General features: G+C 37.7%; 1 protein-coding gene across 1 annotated transcript in view; it reads right to left on the reverse strand.

The window, feature by feature from the left end:
• NME8 (NME/NM23 family member 8) overlaps positions 1 to 19,651 on the reverse strand; it is a 33,014-nt gene that overhangs the window by 7,342 nt on the left and 6,021 nt on the right. Inside the window, exons 6-11 of the mRNA XM_007455337.1 lie at positions 17,523 to 17,639; positions 11,322 to 11,388; positions 9,968 to 10,041; positions 8,413 to 8,505; positions 7,134 to 7,321; positions 3,446 to 3,618 (exon numbers count right to left, since the gene is read on the reverse strand). Of these exons, the coding sequence (XP_007455399.1) occupies positions 3,446 to 3,618; positions 7,134 to 7,321; positions 8,413 to 8,505; positions 9,968 to 10,041; positions 11,322 to 11,388; positions 17,523 to 17,639 (712 nt within the window). The remainder of the gene's footprint in view (positions 1 to 3,445; positions 3,619 to 7,133; positions 7,322 to 8,412; positions 8,506 to 9,967; positions 10,042 to 11,321; positions 11,389 to 17,522; positions 17,640 to 19,651) is intronic.

The following is a 19,651-nucleotide window of genomic DNA, read 5'->3' on the forward strand; positions in this document are numbered from 1 at the left end:
TCTTGCTATATAGCAGAGAAATCTCTTCTAAGCCCAGTCCTATGCATCTGCTGCAGAAATTATTTCCTCCCAACTCTCAGTGATCTTGGCCTGTCCTAATCTTCTCTCTTTTTCTTGTATCTTCAGCTGTTCCTTCTCTGCTGGTTGCTTCCTTCCCGTGAGGCTTTATCTACGATCAGAATTTTCCAACCTCAAAATAAAATAACACTTAAAAATCTGTCAAATGTTACTACTTCTTTTTTTTTAAAATATAAATGTGATTCTTTTTTTTTAAATTAATTACTTTATTTATTTTTGGCTGTGTTGGGTCTTCGTTTCTGTGAGCGGACTTTCTCTAGTTGCAGCGAGTGGGGGCCACTCTTCATCGCGGTGCACAGGCCTCTCACTGTCGCGGCCTCTCTGGTTGCGGAGCATGGGTTCTAGGCGTGCGGCCTTCAGTAGTTGTGGCACGTGGGCTCAGTAGTTGTGGCTCACGGGCTCCAGACACGCAGGCTCAGTAGTTGTGGCTCCTGGGCTTTGTTGCTCCGTGGCATGTGGGATCTTCCCAGACCAGGGCTCGAACCTGTGTCCCCTGCATTGGCAGGCAGACTCTCAACCACTGCACCACCAGGGAAGCCCCAAATATTACTTCTTTAATTCTGGCTTGTTCTGGTTTCATTGTGTATAATCTCCCACCTAATTTTGAGACTGACTTTTGCTGCAAGCACTCCACTGAAACTACTCAAGGTTCCCCTTTTCCTGGCTAATTCAAACTTGACTTCTTTAGTCTCTGCGTAAACAGTGCTTCCTCCAAGAGGTTTCATGTAACCGTCCCTGCTTGGCTAAGCCATACTTATCCTTCCACTCAAATACGGGCTGTGTGTCCCACCTACTTGATACCCAGTGAGAGGCATCTCTTATCATAGCATTTTCCATACTCAGCTGTTATTACCAATTACTTAGATGTATTTTGCAGCAGATCATTGTACTAGTCGGGATAAAGATTATGCTGTGTAGAAAATTAAACCTAAAACCCTAGTGGCTCAATACATCAGAGATATCACCAATGTTACATGTTCATTATAAAGCTGCCTATAGCAGCTTTATTTATAATAGCCAAAAACTGGAAGCAACTAAGTTGTCCTCTAATAGGTAACTAGACAAACTTTGGTATATTCATACAATGTAATGTTATTCATCTATAAAAAGAAATGAGCCACAAAAAAGACACAAAGGAACCTTAAGTGTATATTGTTAAGTGAAAGAAATTCATCACTGTATGATTCCAAGTGTGTGACATTCAGGAACATGCAAAATTCTAGAGACAGAAGAAAGATCAGAGAGTGCTGCGGGTTGGGAGGGAGGAATGGAAGGATGAACAGGAGAAGCACGAGGGACTTTTAGGCAGTGATTCTACCACGTATGATACTGTAAATGGGATACATGACATCATGATTTTGTCAAAACCCATAGAATGTACAAAACAAAGAGCAAACCTTAATGTCAACTATCAACTTTAGTTAGTAACAATGTATTGTTATTGGTTCATTAGTTATAAAAATGTATCATAATATAAGATACTAATAGAAGAAACTGTTGCAGGGGCAGGCATATGGGAACACTGTACTATCTTTCTTAATTTTTCTGTAAATCAACAGCTATTCTAAAATATATAAAGTCTATTCATTCAAAAACATATGTACATATTGTTCAAGGTTTAAAAGGCAAACAGAAATATCCAAAGAAGAGAACTCTAGGCCCAGATAGCTTCCCTGGTAAATTCCAGTAAATATTTAAGAAAGATGTAATATCAGTTCTATACCATCTCTTCTAGAAAACAGGAGTGACTGCTTTTCATCTCATTTGATGAGGGAGGCCTGCATTACCCATTACCCTAACACCAAAACCAGATAAAGACATTACAAGAAAAGTCCTCAACAAAATATTGAAAATTCAAATCCAGCAGTATGTAAAAAAGGACAATATACAACCACCAAGTGTGATTTATCTGAAGAATGCAAGGCTGGTTCAATATTCCAAAATCAAAGTAATTGCCATATTATTAAACTCAAGAAAAAATTTTGAGAAAATACAACGTCCATTCATGATATTAAAAAAATAAAACCCAACACTCTCCCAAAACTAGGAATAGGTGGGAATTTCCTTAATTTAATAAAGGGCATATACAGCTAACATTGTACTTAATGGTAAAAGACTGAACGCTTTTACTGTAAGATCAGGAGCAAGGTAACTGTGTAATCTCATCTCTCTTATTCAACATCATACAGGAAGTTCCAGCCAGTCCAGTGAGGCAAACAAAAGAAATAAAAGGTGTCCATATTGGAAAGGAAGAGGTAAAACTGTCTCAATTTGTAGATGATACTATTGTCTACATCGATGGTTCTCAATCCTTCAAGGGTGCATTTAACAACGTCTGGAGATATTTTTTGGTTTTCACAACTAGGAGGTGAGGAGATGCTACTGACATGTAGTGAGTAGAGGCCAAGGATGTTGCTGAACCTCTTCCAATGCACATGACACAGCCCCTCACATTACCTAGCCCAAAGTGTAAGTAGGTCTGAGGTTCAGAAACCGTGGTCTACATAGAAATTCCCAAGGAAACTACGTCAAAGCTCCTAGAACTAAGTAGTTTAGCGAGTCAGAGAATACCAGGTCAACATACAAATATCAATTGTATTTTCATACACTAGATATAAAAAAGAATTAATAGTGTGAATTTATGGTTTGTGTTCTTGTTCTGCCAATATTCACTCTACTCTTTGAATATGGGATGAAGTTAAAAATAACTAGCACTTTTTAAGAGCCAGGCACTTTATTTATGTTTTCTCACTTTAGTCTTCTGAATTTAAGCATGAAGAAATAGACTTGGTAAAATATCCTTTTTCAAATCACACTATTAATGAGGGTTTTACCCAAGCTTTGAACTAAGGCATTTCAGACATGAATGCTTCTAATCTCTATTATGTAATAATTCTTGCCCTGTTAAAATCTACCCTGACAGGGGCTTCCCTGGTGGCGCAGTGGTTGAGAGTCCACCTGCCGATGCAGGGGACATGGGTTCGTGCCCCGGTCCGGGAAGATCCCACATGCCGCGGAGCGGCTGGGCCCGTGAGCCATGGCCGCTGAGCCTGCGCATCCGGAGCCTGTGCTCCACAATGGGAGAGGCCACAACAGTGAGAGGCCCGCATACCGCAAAAAAAAAAAAAAAAAAAAATCTACCCTGACAAATTCCTAGGTTAGAAAACACTTTCTGAATATTTTAATTACAAAAATATTTTATTCTTTTGATTGAGAAATTAGTAAATTAGTGTTGACTAAATTTCTTACTTCAAGTGCTTTTTCTTAAATGTTAAATTGCAAACTCGTATCTTTTAGTATAATTAAACTAGAGCTTATTCAAATCCCATGTACAAAGTAGTTAAACAATTTATACTTTATTCCTTACCTTTCCTTTCATTAAAGAGGGCTGGTCGAAGTAATGCCAGTATCTTTTCTAATTTTATGCCTTTAATTTTTTTAAAATCAGGGATGAAAACATCAATAAACTTAGTATTACTTATATTCTCTTCAACATCACAAAACTGAGATATTTGTTGTCTTTCCAGGTATTCTTGGAAACTGTTGAAATCCAAAATATAATTATAAACTGAAGTTTAATAATCATGCCAGAAAATTAAAATTGATAATATGTGCACAAATAAATTAGAGTTTAGTAAAACAAATAAAAATTGAATTTCACATAAAGGTAAGTTATATCTCTCTATCACATCAAAGAATATGTATTTAGTTCCACCTTTATTGAACCAATCCAAAAATCAGTTACATGAAATCATGTATGTTTGATTTCATGAGAGGATTTTAAGGAGACCAAAATAAAATATGTTTAAAATTTTTTTCTTTCCTCTGTGTAAAGCTTTCCAGATAGTTTCTGTTTTTCCTTTTAATTTTGTCTGTGAATCAAGGCTTATTTAGGAATACATTTCATGTTTTCAAATAGATAAGACATTTGGATCATTTTATTATTTATTTCCAACTTTATTGGATTATAATCAGCAAATGCATGCGGTGAGATCTTAATTTTTAAAAATGTGTTAAGGTTTTCTTTGTAAACAAAGCAAATTTTTTTGTGGGATTTGAGGTTATATATTCATATTTCATATATTATAGATCATTTATTATACAGAATTATGGAATATGTATTTGCCGTCCCTATATATCCTTGCTTTTCTGTCTGCTGTGTATTGAGATCTCTGACCATAAAGTTATTTTTATCCAGTTCTCCTTGTTTTTCTGGTACTTGTGTCTTTATGTATGTTATCTATGTTGTTTGGGGCATACATTTTTTGACTACTCTATCTTCCTCATAAATGTTTTCTTATACATCATGTCCTTCTTTATCCAGTTTAACACTTTTAATGTTCAATTCTAATACTTTATTTTTCCTGGCTACTTTTTTTACCATTCCTTTATTTTTTTTATTTTTCTTTGTCTCTTCTAAGTAGAATGTAGATGAGTACAGTTTTTAAAACTTTTTATTTTGAAAAAATATAAATTGGCAGAAAAATTGCAAGATCAGGATAATGAACTTTAGATTCAACAACTGTCAGCATTTTGTCACATTTGTTCTTTCTCTTTCTCTCTCATCCCCCGATGAGAGTGTGTGTGTCTGTGTGTGTGTTTTGGCTTAACCACTTAAGAATAGACTGCAGATATTTTCACCATTCACCCTCCTAAATACCTCAGGAAAGCTTACAATGATATAAGACTATTATCTCATGAACAGTCCATATTCAAATTTCAGCAATTTTATAATACTCTCCTATCATAGTAATTTGTCCTAATCCTGGATCATACACTGCATGCAGTTGCCTGAAGTGCCTAGGCTTTCTTCAACCTCTGACAATGGCTCAGTCTTTCTTGTCTTTTCTTTTTAATTTCTTTTTTTTTAACATCTTTATTGGAGTATAATTGCTTTACAATGGTGTGTTAGTTTCTGCTTCATATCAAAGTGAATCAGCTACACATATACATACATCCCCATATCTCCTCCCTCTTGCGTCTTGTCTTTTATGATACTGATATTTTGCAGACTCCAGGCCAGTTGCTTTGTACAATAGACTCCTCATTTTGGATGGTTTCAAACTATGGAATGGCCCCATAGTTTCCTATTACATTCTGGGTGTGATACTTTGGGAATACCACACCAGTATACATCACAATAGGAGGTACACAATGTCAGTTTTTCTCATTATTGGTGATATTCGCATGGTTAGAGTGGTATCCCCCAGTTTTCTCCATAGAAAAGCTATAATTTCCACTTTGTAAATAATAAGAAATCTGAAAGGACACTATTTGAAAATGCATATATTATTCATACAGTGGATTTAGCACCCACTGATGATTTTTGTCTGCATCAATTATTATTATATGGTTTTTAATTTAGTTTGTTTTTGACCTTAATCTGGTAATCTCTATATTTGACAGGATAGTTAACCTTCTCGTATTTAGTATAACAGCCATATACCTGACTATATTCCTTCCATCTTACTTTATATCTACTCTTTATTCTACATGAGAGTTTATGTCCTTGATCCTTTAGGTTCTGAATCTACTTTAAAAAGTGGCAGGTGGAAGTTTACAGCACCTGTTAGGCCGGGTCTGCAGACAAAGAGGTGTGAAAACTGATTCCCAGGAAAATATGCTCCCTACCACTTCGTGCTGCCTGCTTGGGCCGATGCTCGGGATAAACACAGGCCAAAGGAAAAGAGGTTGTCCACTAAAAGGAAAATACTGTGGACTTTGCAAAATAACATCAACACATCTCATTCCACCCCAATCCCACCAAGTGCTTAAATTGTTCATCTTATTATGTGTATATTGAAAAACTGGAGACAACTGCTTCTAAAAGTTGGATGCAGTAGACACCTACCTGAATAACAGCACCAATGGAACACTGATTCCTCTTATGCCAGCTGTGTTAATACTGTTTCACAGAACACTTCTTTTAAAAAAATGGCTCAAAAATTCTGGTATGAAATCTGGTATCTTTTTGAGCCCAACACTTCCCACCCAAACCTGCTCTCTAACCACTAAGTATCGTTTTCCCTTAAAACTCACAGAGTAACTACTACTGATTACAAAGCCCTTTGTCAGCAGTTGATTTACCCTATGAGTTGTTCAAACTGGAAATTAATGATATTAGGGTCTCCCTGCTACCTAAAAATTATGACATCGCTAGGGACCAGCAGATGGACCTACTCAAGAAAAGCCACTATAACTTATTAATAAGACAGCAAGGAAAGTTCCAGAAATGCTCAGCCTAAACATGCAATGGAGGTGGGCTACCCAGAAGGGGGAGACACACATCACGAAGCCTCAGGACTCAGCTACTCTGAACTTGGTCCTGCTCACCTCCCTTTCTTTCAGACGTGGCTCTGTTAATTAATGGGGTGAGCACTGGAGTTTCTGCATCTTCAGAGGAATAAAAGGCACAGATGGCAAGTGCATAAAACCAACAGTCTGTAAATGACTTATGTTCACTTTTGTATATTTACAAACCGTTAACAAAAATATACAACTGTGTAGTTTTTAGCAATTTCTCACCACTCACTCACTGCCTTGAGTAAAAGGGCAGAGTACTTTGGTGTCTCTATAGGACACGGAGAGGCAGAACTGGCATGTGGAGAGACGGGAGAGGGGGCTGGCTTGGGAGGGACTAGGCCTGGTCCCGTTCTACCCCAGGAGGCCAGACTGGTGCGCCCAGCATTAGAGAGACAAATGGGAAATTCTTCCCTTTCTAATCCTCTTGACATAAACTTTGAGGGCAACTCCAGCTTTGTTGAATATATAAAATTTTAGACTGGAAGGAATAGTTGTAGCTTTGACATAAAGATGTTTGTCCTTTTTTTTTTTTTTTTTTTTCTTTTTGGCCATGCGGTACAGCATGCAGGAATCCTAGTTCCCTGACCAGGGATCAAACCCGTGACCTCTGCAGTGGAAGCATGGAGTCTTAACCAGATGGACCACCAGGGAAGTCCCTAAAGATGTTTGTCTTTAGATTTGTGATATTTGGACATTACACTCCATTACCTACTAACACATTGTAAACAATTTGTTTCCTGGTCTGGAGCTACCTTTCCCTCTTCTGCTTCATCCCCGAGGACTTCGCCGTCTTCTCGTGGTCATCCCATGGTTCTTTAGATTCCGTCTCAGAATTAGATTCACTTTCATCCCAGGAAGGCCGTTTTTCCTTTCCTTGCGATACAACTAGAATATAGCTTAGGCCACTTGTCATAAAAGAAACAAAATCTTCAAAGTCAGGCTACAAAATAAAATAAAATAAAAATAATATTATTAGGCTCCCCAAATGGATAGAGTACAATGGTGGCCCCTACCCAAGTCAAGGACATCTTCCCCTTCATGATCACCGGGCAAGAGAAAGTTACACATAATCCTCCTGTTAACAAACACATCTGTGACGCACACAGCTGGCAGGGACTGATCTTAAAGATAGTCTAATAACTAATCTCAAACTGCCGGATGCTTCCAAATCATCTGGAGGGCTTGCTAAAACACAGATTTCTGGTGTCCAGCCCCAGACTCTATGATTCAGTAGGTTTAGGGTGCCCAGGAATTGGATTTTCTCAGAAGTTCCCAGGTGATGCTCATGTAGCTGGTCCAACCCTTTCCCGGGGCCAAGAGAGATTGTCTGAGTGGTGCGGCTAGTTTATAAAGTGCTGTTCAGTAGAACTTTCTGTGAGGACCAGCATGTTCTGTGCTCTCCAGCATATGTAACCACAGGCAGCTGCTGAGCACTGAAATGTGGCTACTGCCACTGAGACTCCGAATTTTTAACTTTATTTAATTTTAATGAATTTAAGTTCAAATGGCCACATGTATCTCATGGCTACCATGTTGAACAGCGCATTTCTAGAAGCTACGTCTCCTGACGCCCCCAAGCCATTGCACTTTCTAACACAAAGCACTGCCCCCAGGTAAAAGAGAATCTAAAAAATAGCTTGACAGAAAGGATGTACCTTTAGGTAAAGAAAGGATTAAAGCTTTCCTGTGAAGTTTACCACAGGCAGCCTTCAACCTGGGATAAGGACCTACAGGAAAGGCCTGGATATTCACTTCCTGAGGGCTGATGCAGGGAGTCTTAGAGGACATACCATAAAGGGATCTTCGCTCCAACAGAACACAATCAGAGCATCCACTTTTGCCTGGCTGCTTCTATTTCTACTGGAGATTTCTCCGTAGTCCCCATCTTTGGATTAACCAGGATATGGACACCAACAGGGACACCTAGAGCTTACTTCGTGGTCAGACTCATTTGTTTTTCTATAATGAGGATCTTAAACTTATAGGAATCCACTGTATTTGACAACACAATGGCTTTTTTACCTTTCTTACCTGGTCTGCTATTCGGCTATAGAAGTACCTCACTTGTTCTTCAGTGAGCAGTTTCTTATCCTCTGCTTCTATGACAAATTCTGCATCGATAATCTTCAATTAGAGAGCATGGTCAGGTCCACATGTGTCATGGGACCACACAGGTAAAACAAGTCAAGGACATTTGTTTCCTAGGCTTAATAAACCCCCCAGATTTGAATGCATTTCATGGTTGTGCCTCAGCACAATCCATCGGACACGAGGTTGGAAGAGGCCCCAAAATATGTAAACAAAGAAGGTCCTTTTCATGCCCCCTAGTATTTAAGTTTTCATGGCTTGAACCAGAGATTCCACAGTATTTCTGTTATTTAAGTGAATTGTCCCAAGATGAAAAAGGAAAAAATAAATCTAATTGAATTCCAAGAAAGATATCATAGTTTTCTGAATCATTCAAAAACACATACATTTGCAGGCACTTCTTAACCATCTATTTTCAAAATTGTTTCCAGTTTCTTCTTTTAAGGCTTTCCTTTGTTAAGTCTGTAACTCGTAATCTAGTATATCTTATTCTGATGGCAACAAAAATATCCAAATTACAGGGAAGGATAGAATTTAAGATGCAGCCATGCTTTGTCTTAAAATTTTTAAATTTAATGACAAATTCAGTGTGCATGTCACCCAAGTATAACAGTGTATAAAATGGACCGTCTGCTTTATAGTAGTTTAATTGTTGCTGCTTTGGCTGAAGAAAGAATGCATGATGGGAAGTTCATCAAGAGATACCCAGCCCATCCTGACATGGTTCCCCATGTGACCTCCTCTGTAGCACATGCAACATTCTTACAAATTTCAATAGAATTTTGTTGTTTCAACACAACATCTTTGTTCAGTGGTCAGCAAACCACAGCCCACAGTCAAAACCTGGCCTGCCACCGTTTTTGGAAACAAAGTTTACTGGAACACAGCCATGCCCATTTGTTTATCTACTGTCTGATGCTGCTCTCTCGATATGATGGCAGAGTTAAACTGCTGTGACAGAGATCACATGCCCCACAAACCTGAAAATAGTTACTGTCTGGCTCTTTATAGGAAAAGTCTGCTGACCTTTGGATTAGAATGCAATTTTGCTCTAAAAATTTTTTATTTGGGCTCTAAAAGCAAAACCTTAAATGCTTCCTTATGTTATCATGTGTCTAAAAAGGACCATACGTTTGTGACAACACACAGGGAATAAAGCAAACTAATGTGAGCTTAAACAAGTCTGCACTGCTCACAACTAAACACAAAGAAATCTGTTACAATCCAACGCAAGAACTGTAATTTTTATCATTTATATTGGATGCTGGTAGAGCAGAGTTATTTAAATAAGGATGTTGAATAGGTCTAGCCTTTGTAAGACAAAATATTCAAAGAAGACAAAACATTTATTCAAATGATCCAGAAGTTCATTATATTCTGTTTTACTCTAAATAATAAGCTTGTCTCCAAATTGAAAATTAAGGTATTGTTTTTTTGCAGTTAATTTAAAATTTAATTTTACAATTAATTTAAACTATTGTTGGGAAATATCACTTACTTTTTCTTTAATTTCTTGAACTTTTCTAGCAGTCACAGCATTGGGTTTGATAATGGCGATGCTGTATAGTTGGTCTAGGAAAAAGAATAGAAGAATTTCATTTTCTTGGCACAAACTCTAGAGAATGAAGGATTTGGCAATTAGAAATGTAAACTACTAATGTCCAGTGAATTTTTGTCCATCGACAGCTTTGTTATTATGGCATTGCAACTACCAAAGAGTTTCTACTTAGAATCAAAGTACAGTTCCTATATTTGCATGCAGGAGAAACATTCACAAGAGTTTGTAGTCAGTAGGCCGAAAAAGAAAGAGTAGGTGGGCACTAGTTTATTTTATTTTATTCTATTCTAGTCTATTCTACTCTACTCTACTCTACTTTTTCTATTCTACTGCCGCATCACACAGCTTGTGGGATCTTAGTTCCCCAACCAGGGATTGAACCCGGGCCCTCAGCAGTGAGAGCACAGCGTCCTACTAACCACTGGACCGCCAGGGAATTCCCGGCACTAGTTATTTTAATACAATTCACGTGCATTAGAATCGCACCCATGATCCATCCAGCTCAGTATCACTAGTGACTACAGTTTCAGTGCAAGCAAACATTACAAACCGATGGCTTTACCATCTATGAATTTATCCACATTTATCTATGCATTCTGTTGATGAGCTTTTAGTGCAGAATAGCTCACTGAGCAAGCTGTTTGCCTCTGTTCCCTCCAGGGTATGAACACACACTAACACACCCACTCCGACAATCCAATGAAGGCAGGAAATTGTTCATCTTAAAGTAAACCAGGAGTGTGGGTCATCAGGCAAGAAATTATTTTTACAAGTTTTTGGAAGATGATAAAGGATGAAATAAGAGGAAACTGCTGTCCAGATTACTCACAGGGCACAGGAGCCCCTGATCGAGGGTAACCTCTGAAAGGCCCCAGGCACAGAGACCAAAGGCAAGGCAAGGGGAGCAAAAGAGATTTTTTTATTTTTTTTTTTGCGGTACGCGGGCCTCTCACTGTTGTGGCCTCTCCCGTTGCGGAGCACAGGCTCCGGACGCGCAGGCTCAGCGGCCATGGCTCACGGGCCCAGCCGCTCCGCGGCATGTGGGATCTTCCCGGACCGGGGCACGAACCCGTGTCCCCTGCATCGGCAGGCGGACTCTTCAACCCCTGGCCACCAGGGAAGCCTGAGATTGCTTTTTAAGCTGAATCCAGTATCGCACAAATCATCATTGATGCTACCAGTCCTTTATCAATTAACACTGGTGTCACTACCAGCTTTGTGCTGCAAGTGATGCTGTAATGAGCATCCATGTACACAATTTCCCTCACTATTACTTTAAAGTAGATTTACTTACCAGCACTTTCATAGCTTGCTTCCCCAGCATCTTCGGAATCTGAGTCTACAAACACAATTTCATGATACTATGGAAAAGGAATGCAAATAAAACAGTTACATTTTAATACGATAGTGAAAGAGTTTTTAGAAATTTTGTTTTTAATCAATATTTATAATCCAAGGGATAGAAAGTAAAGTGGAAATGTGCCTGCATTTATCTAACACTACTTTTCCCCAACCTTCCCACTAAAATAAAATTAGGAATAAACAGAGTGGGGAGACAATGAGAAACAACGCATATATGCTGTATGGAAAATGCTTAAAAACAAAATGTTTAAAACTTAAGAGCACAAGGAATGAAATAAGAAAGGAGCAGAGATTAACAAGTAAGAAAGCAATAAACATATAATTATTATGTTAAAGATTGAAAGGGCATTTGTACGCTTCAAGATTCATTCCTGACCATTGCTCTTAGTAAATTAGGAACAGAAAGATACTTCCTTAACTTATGAAAAAAAAAAAAGCCTTTCTCAAAACAATAGCCAATTTCCTACTATAGAGTAAAACACTAGGAAGGATGTGGGATTCTTAATTTCTGGAGAAGTCCTGAAAGTGCTTCTGTGATTCTGTAAACAACCTGAAAGGTTTATATATTTACATATATACATTTCAGGGGCAAGAGATTTGCAGAATTTCAGATTCTCAATGGAATATAGACCCAAAAATGTTTGGAAATAACTACACTGAAAGCATTCACTCCTATTATAGTCAGGAATAAGATAATTATGCCAGCTATAACTTCAAAGTGACCTGCCTCGTATTTGTTGGACCTGCTCTGACAAACAGGGCAGCCACTAACCACATAATGCTGTATTTGAGCACCTGAAATGAGGTTCGTCCAAATTAAGATGCACTATAAATGAAAAATACACAGCACATTCCAAAAATTTATTTTGAAAAAATAAATCTGGAATACCTTATTTTTTACATTGAGTACATATATTTTTAAACATTTTATTGACGTATAGTTGATATACAATGTTGTGTCTAGTTTCTGCTGTACATCAAAGTGACTCAGTTATACATATATATATATATATATATATATATATAAAACATTATTTTTTCATATTCTTTTCCATTATGGTTCATCATAGGATATTGAGTGTAGATCTCTGTGCTATTCAGTGGGACCTTGTTGTGTATCCATTCTATATATAATAGTTTGTATCTGCTAATCCCAAGCTCCCAATCCATCTCTCCCCCCAACTCCTTGGCAACCACAAGTCTGTTCTCTGTGTCTGTGAGTCTGTTTTTGTTTCGTAGATGTGTTCATTTGTGTCATATTTTAGGTTATACATATAAGTGATACCATATGCCATTTGTCTTTCTCTTTCTGACTTCACTTAGTATGAAAATCTCTAGTTGCTGCAAATGGCATTAATTCATTGTTTTTAATGGCTGAGTAGTATTCCATTGTATATATGTACCACATCTTCTTTATTCATTCATCTGTCAATGGACGTTTAGGTTGTTTCCATGTCTTGGCTATTGTAAATAGTGCTGCAGTGAACATAGGGGTGCGTGTATCTTTTCGAATTATAGTTGTGTCTGGGTATATGCCCAGGAGTGGGATTGCTGGATCATATGGAAGCTCTTTTTAAGGAACCTCCATACTGTTTTCCGTAGTGGCTGCACCAACTTACATTCCCACCAACAGTGTAGGAGGGTTCCATTTTCTCCACACCCTCAACAGCATTTATTATTTGTAGATTTTTTTAATGATCACCATTCTGTCCAGTGTGAGGTGGTATCTTATTGTAGTTTTGATTTGCATTTCTCTAGTAATCTAAAAGATGAGCATCTTTTCAGGTGCCTGTTAGCCCTCTATATGTCATATTTGGAGAAATGTCTGTTTAGGTCTTCTGCCCATTTTTTGACTGGGTTGTTTGTTTTTTGTTATTAAAGTGTGGGAGCTGTTTGTGTATTTTGGAAATTAAGCCCTTGCTGGTCACATCATTTGCAAATATTTTCTCCCAGTCCATAGGTTGTCTTTTCGTTTTGTTTATGGTTTCCTTTGCTGTGCAAAAGCTTATAAGTTATATTGAGTACATCTTTAAATGGCAATCTTTTTAATATACTGGATGTAAGAAAAGATGTTTTAAGAATTAATTTCACCCGTTTCTTTTTTTTATTGTTTTCAATTGACTAGTAGAATATTATAAATTACGTATGTGGCTCACATCGTGGCTTGTATTTTATTACTATTACTGCGCTAGACAAGGCAATTGATAAGAAAACTAAATAATAGAAGTGTCCAACAAAATGGAGTAATATAAAATAAACATAAGATATTAATAAATTTCTTACATACCCACTATTATTCATTAAAACAGGATGTCATTCTGCAAGAACAATGAGAATAACACCAATAAAGCCACAGTACAGAGCACACATAGAGAAAGCTGGGTACAGTATAACAATTAGAAGAATGTTTTTAAAAGTCGTTCTGCCTGACTTCAAATTCTGCTTTTACCTCCTACTAGTTGCCTGTTTCTAAGGAAAGGACATAATGTTTTTAAGCCTGCCTTATCGTTCATAAATACTTCATAAGGTTTCTCCAGGGTCATATTCGAGATGACAGCATAGGAGGCTCCTGAACTCACTTCCTCCCACAGACATACCAAACCTACGGCTACTTGTGGAACAGTTCCCTCTGAACGAAATCCAGAAAATAACTGAGTGACTCCTACGTATCAGACAAATGAGAAAAGAACACATACCAAATCGGGTAGGAGAGGCTGAGTCACAGTCTCGCCATAAACTCCATCCCTGGCACAGCAGCATACAATTGAGAGGGAACTCACAACTCCCAGCATCTCCCTGAGGACTAAAGGGCTTGAACCCAACATCTAGTGACCTAGTGACCGCAGTTTTAAGACTTCCAACTGAGAGATGGGGCCCCCAAATGCCTGGCTGTGAAAGCCCTGGGGCTTGCATCCAGACTGTAGTAAACTGAGCTCTTAACAGGCTTGGTTTGTGCTGGACTCCCTGTGGCTATCCCCCCAGGGCTCAATGCAGGGGCCTATTTGGAAATCGGATAAGCTATAGCCTGAGGGTCAGGCTTCTAATTTAACACAAGTCTAGGGGCTGACAGCAGTCCTTTCCAGAGACCAGGGAAGCCAGCAGGGGCCATCTTCATGCTCTCCCTCTGCCCCGCTCCAGGTCACTAGTGTCTTTGTGAAGATAGCCTGTGTGCACATCTGGTACCCTGGCTTTTGTGGCTGTTACTCCAAGGACACAGCACTTGATAGCCCGGCTCTGGCAGCCAGCAGGGCTGGTGTCCCTGGGTTCAGTAGAGCCAGCAATGGATAAACCATCCAGACAGAAAATCAGTAAGGAAACATTGGACATGTTAGACTAGATGGATTAAACAGATATATCCCGAACATTCTATCCAAAAGCAGCAGAATACACATTCTTCTCAAGCACACATGGAACGTTCTCCAGGACAAATCATATGTTAGGCCACAAAACATTTAAGTAGATTGAAATTATATCAAGCATCTTTTCTAACCACAGTGGTCTGGAACTAGAAATCAATTAAAAGAAGAGAACTGGAAAATTCACAAATATGTGGAGATTAAATAACATGCTACTGAGCAACCAATGGGTCAAATTAGAAATCAGAAGAGACATAAAAAATCTAGAGATGAATGAAAGTGGAATTACATCATACCTAAACTTACGGGATGTAACAAAAGTGTTCTAAGAGTGAAGTTCATAGCCTATATTAAGAAAAGAGAAGGATCTCAAATAAACAACCTAACTTTATACTTTAAGACACTAGAAAAAAAAAATGAAGCCAAAGTCAGTAGATGAAGGAAATAAAGATCAGAGCAGAAATAAATAAAAGAGAGACTAAAAAGACAATAGAATAAAAATCAATGAAACTAAGAGCTGGTTTTTGAAAAAATAAACAAAACAGAACTTTAGCTAGACTGTGAGGAAAAAAAAAGACTCCAATAAATAAAATTGGAAATGAAAGAGGAGACATTATAACTGATACCACAGAAACACAAAGGATCTTAAGAGACTGTTATGACCAGCTATGAAATTGCTCTCTCAAAAAGTTATCTGCCCTCCCATGTTCATTGCACCATTATTTACAGTAGCCAAGATATGGAAACAATCTGAGTGTCCATTCATGGATGAATGGATAAATATTTGATATATATATATATACATGATGAAATACTGTTCCTCCATAAAAATGGAGGAAATCTTGCCATTTGTGTCAACATGGATGGAGCTTGAGGGCATTAATGTTACGTGAAATAAGTCAGAGAAAGATAAATACTGTATAATCTCTCTTATATGTGGAATCTGGAAAAAATGAACTCATAGGCACAGAGAACAGAATGGTAGCTGCCAGAGATGGAGGGTGATGAGTAGGGGAATTGGGTGAAGGAGGTCAAAAGGTACAACTTCCAGTTATAAGATAAATAAGTTCTGGGGGTGTAATATACAGCATAGTGACTATAGGTAATAACGTGTATTGTATATTTTGGAAGTTGCTAAAAGAGATCTTAAAATTTATCATGAAAAAATTTTTCAGAAAAAAATTAACTATGTGACATGAAATGTTAACTAAGTGTAGTAATCATTTCCCAGTATACACATATATCAAATCATTATGTTGTATACCTTAAACTAATAAAATGTTAGTTGTCGATGATATCGATAAAAGTCTGATGTAAAAGATTAAATGAGGATATCTTTCTGAAAATCTTAGCAAACAGTAAGTCCACAATAATTCCTAGTTACTATAATTTTCAAAAAGAAATAGGGGGAGTGGGAAGAGGGAGGGAGGAAGGGAGACAGAGAGAAAGGAAGGGTGAAGATTCCCTGAAAAACCAGAAAACCTGAAAATGTACAGAAAAATGTCCTTGGGTGAGAAAAATCACTATTGTAAATGTAAATTCCCCATATTTGTCATTTGTCAGTTTTCCATCAAAATGTTCATTTTTTTTTCCTTAATGCTTTTAGAGTACTTTGTACACACTATGGATATTAGCACGTTGATACACAATGCAAGCTTTTCTCCAAGTTTGCTACTTTCCTTTTACATTTTATTCAAACTTCTAAATAATCAAATCTATCAATTTTCTCTTTTTGATATCTCTGCTTTATACTATACTTACGAGGCCTTTCTCAACCTATGACGAGATAAACGTTTTCCAATATTTTCTTCTAATACTTTCATGCTTTGTTTCAACATATTCGGCTCTTTAATTCATCTGAAATTTGTTTATGTATATGAGGAAATAATACAAATCTCTTATACAAATAGTTAACCCAATATTAGTTTGTTTTGTGAGGTTTTTATCCTTGCCTGATTTAAACTGACGCTTTTTTATAGTAAATACTTAATACAAGCTTGAGCCTATACCTTCTCATTATTTCTATTTTTCAGTATTTCTCAGCTAGTCTCTATTTTTTGTTTCTTTTGTTTCTTGTTTTTGTTGTTTGTTGTTTTGTGTGCGTGTGTGTGTGTGTTTAAATAACACCAATCACTCCTATTTATCTGCCTATATTTCTGATCACTTTCCTATATGGCTTACTTTCTTATGCTATTATGTTCATATCTCTCCATGCTTTGTGGTTCATTTCTGAATTTTAAAATATTTTATTATTACACAGGTAATACATTTCACACACATAAGATCTTATTCTAAGCATCCTATTAAAGTATAATACTCTATTTTTCATTTGTCAGTCTATCTTGGTCCTCTTTCCATATCAATAAACAGAGCTAGAAGATACTAAATAATATTCCACTGTATGGATTTGTATAATTTATGACATAAATTACAGACATTTATGTCATCTGTTCACTGTTGCTAGGCATTTAGGTTAATTCCAAATTTTTAATAACATAGACAACACTGAAATAAATATCGTTTTCTATATTTGTTTCATTATCTTCTTAAGGAAAATTATTGGAGTGTAATTGCTCGGTCAAAGGATACATGTGTTTTTTAAGGTCTTTGATTCATATTGCCAAAATACTTCCCAAGAAAGGTTGCACCATTTAGACACCTAGACAGCTATAAAACTAGGGGAAATGCTTTAGGAAAACAAAACAAAAAAAGACGTAATGCATCTTTTTTTAAAACTAATTTTTAAAAATAAAATTATCAGGAATCCAAAGTATTACCTGAGGGCGAACCATTTCACCCGCTGCAATTTTCCTCTCCTCGTTGATCAAGGTAATAATTTTTTGACTCACAAGTGGTGCATTTGCACCCTTGATTTCTGCAACAATTTTGCCATTCTATAAGGGGAAGCAAAAGCAGGAAGGACACTCATTTTCAGGATGGGTCAAGAATTAACACTTCAGCTGGACTAACTCACCCCACCCTGACCCACCAATCCCTTTTTAGCTACTGTAATTAGTCATTTTAAAATAAGTATTCGTGATATAAAAGTATGTCCATTTGGTAAATCCAGCTCTTTGAGTTATACCTCTAATTTATCTGTCCTCCTACAACCAAAGACAGGCCATCGCTGCATTAAATTTTAATGGTTCTGTACAGGCCTCCCAACACTACTCCCCCTAATTATTTTTGATACTATTTCCCTTTGTCTGTCTTTCAACACATATTTACTAAACACCAGTTTACTAGCATTGTATCAGGCATGATGGTACGGAATAATAGTCCTGGTACCTAATGTAATTAAATTACCAAAAAAACACTAACCCCGCAAACACATTTGAGATAACAACCATGACAGGTACCACCAAGAGAGGTACAGAGAGCTGGGAGCATCTATAAGAATTTGTTCTGATCAAGAACATTAGCAAAGGTACTTTGTCAATATCAGGAATTTAAAATGTGAAGGATAGGTTAAGAAATAAAAAGGAGAAGAAAGGGCATTCTAGGCAAAAGGAATAGAGCCACAAGCGTCCTACGGCTGGAAGGGAATATGGCAAATAAGAAGGCCAGTGGAGAAAGTGAGGGGATGCCTGGTATAAGACGAAGCCCAACAGCTAGGGGGAGCCATACTGTGCAGAGCCTTCTGGGTCATGGGAGGATGCTGCCTTTATCCTAAGTGCAGTGGGCAGCCTTTTGAATGTTTAAACACAGGCAGGGACCACAATTAGAACTGCTAAAGATCCGTGTAAAGATCATCTTACCTACCATATGGAGAAAGGGTTAGAGGTGCAGCAGGAGAAGCTGTTTGTATACAAATCGGAAGCTATTCTAGAGGTAAAGATGGGAGAGACGGTTGCTCAGTCTACGGCGGTGCTGTTGGAGATGGAAAGAAGGGAAAGAAGCAGACGAGTGTGAGAAAGACTTGGGTAGTGAAATTAACAGGACCAAGGTCTGGTGTGCATGGGGTGTGATGTAAGAAGTCACTACGATGACTTTTCTGTTTCTGACTTGAGAAACTGAGTAAGTTGAGATGTTATTCACCAAATGAGGCAACTCTAGAAAATAACGTTTCCAATGGGGATGGGGAAGCCCAGGAGTCTGCTGTTGGACCAGTTCATTGTGAGATGCCCTTGAGACACCAGAGGAGAGATCAAGGGCCCAGTTGGATACACAAGTCTGGTGCTCAAAGTATAGGATTCAGCTGAAGACATGAACTTGAGTTATTGATATATGAGGTGATGATTGAAACTGTGTGTTGAAGGAGTTTTCTAAGGAGAGTATATAGCGTGATAAAGTCGATACGTAATGGCTGCATGAAGAAAGGTGAACCTGCAAAGGTGAACCTGCAAAGGGGAGGGGGAGTAGCATCTAGGAAGCAAAAGGAAAACCAAGTCACAAAAGCCAAAAGAAGAAAATGTTCCAAAAAGCAGGGCACGGTCACCACATTTACTGCATTTGAGAGGTACAAAACGATGAGCACCTAAAAGTATTCATTATATTTAGCAACAGGCTGGTCACTGGATACATTAGCAACAGCCAATTTGGTGGAATAATCAGAAAGAAGTTAGATTGAATGGGTTGAAGAATTAATGGGATGAGAAGAAATGGAGTGGAAATAAATATAGAAACTCTTCTGAGCAGTTTAGCTGTGAGGTAAAGCATAGAGGCGAATGGTAGCTGGAGAGGGGTGTGGTATCAAAAAGAGGTATTATTTCTTTTCATTGGAAAGATTTAATCATATTCAAAGGCCAATAAGAAGGCTCCAGTTGAGAAAGGTTTGGATGAAACCTGACACTCTATTTACTAATAGAGTAAAAGGAACCGCCCACTAAAGGAACCCACTAAAAGGAACCGCCAAGAGCTTTCTAATATCCATTGAAAAAGCCCTTCCTGCTGAGACGCTGGACTC

Source organism: Lipotes vexillifer, unplaced genomic scaffold, assembly GCF_000442215.2.
Source record: "Lipotes vexillifer unplaced genomic scaffold, Lipotes_vexillifer_v1.1 scaffold234, whole genome shotgun sequence".
Lineage (NCBI taxonomy): Eukaryota > Metazoa > Chordata > Mammalia > Artiodactyla > Lipotidae > Lipotes > Lipotes vexillifer.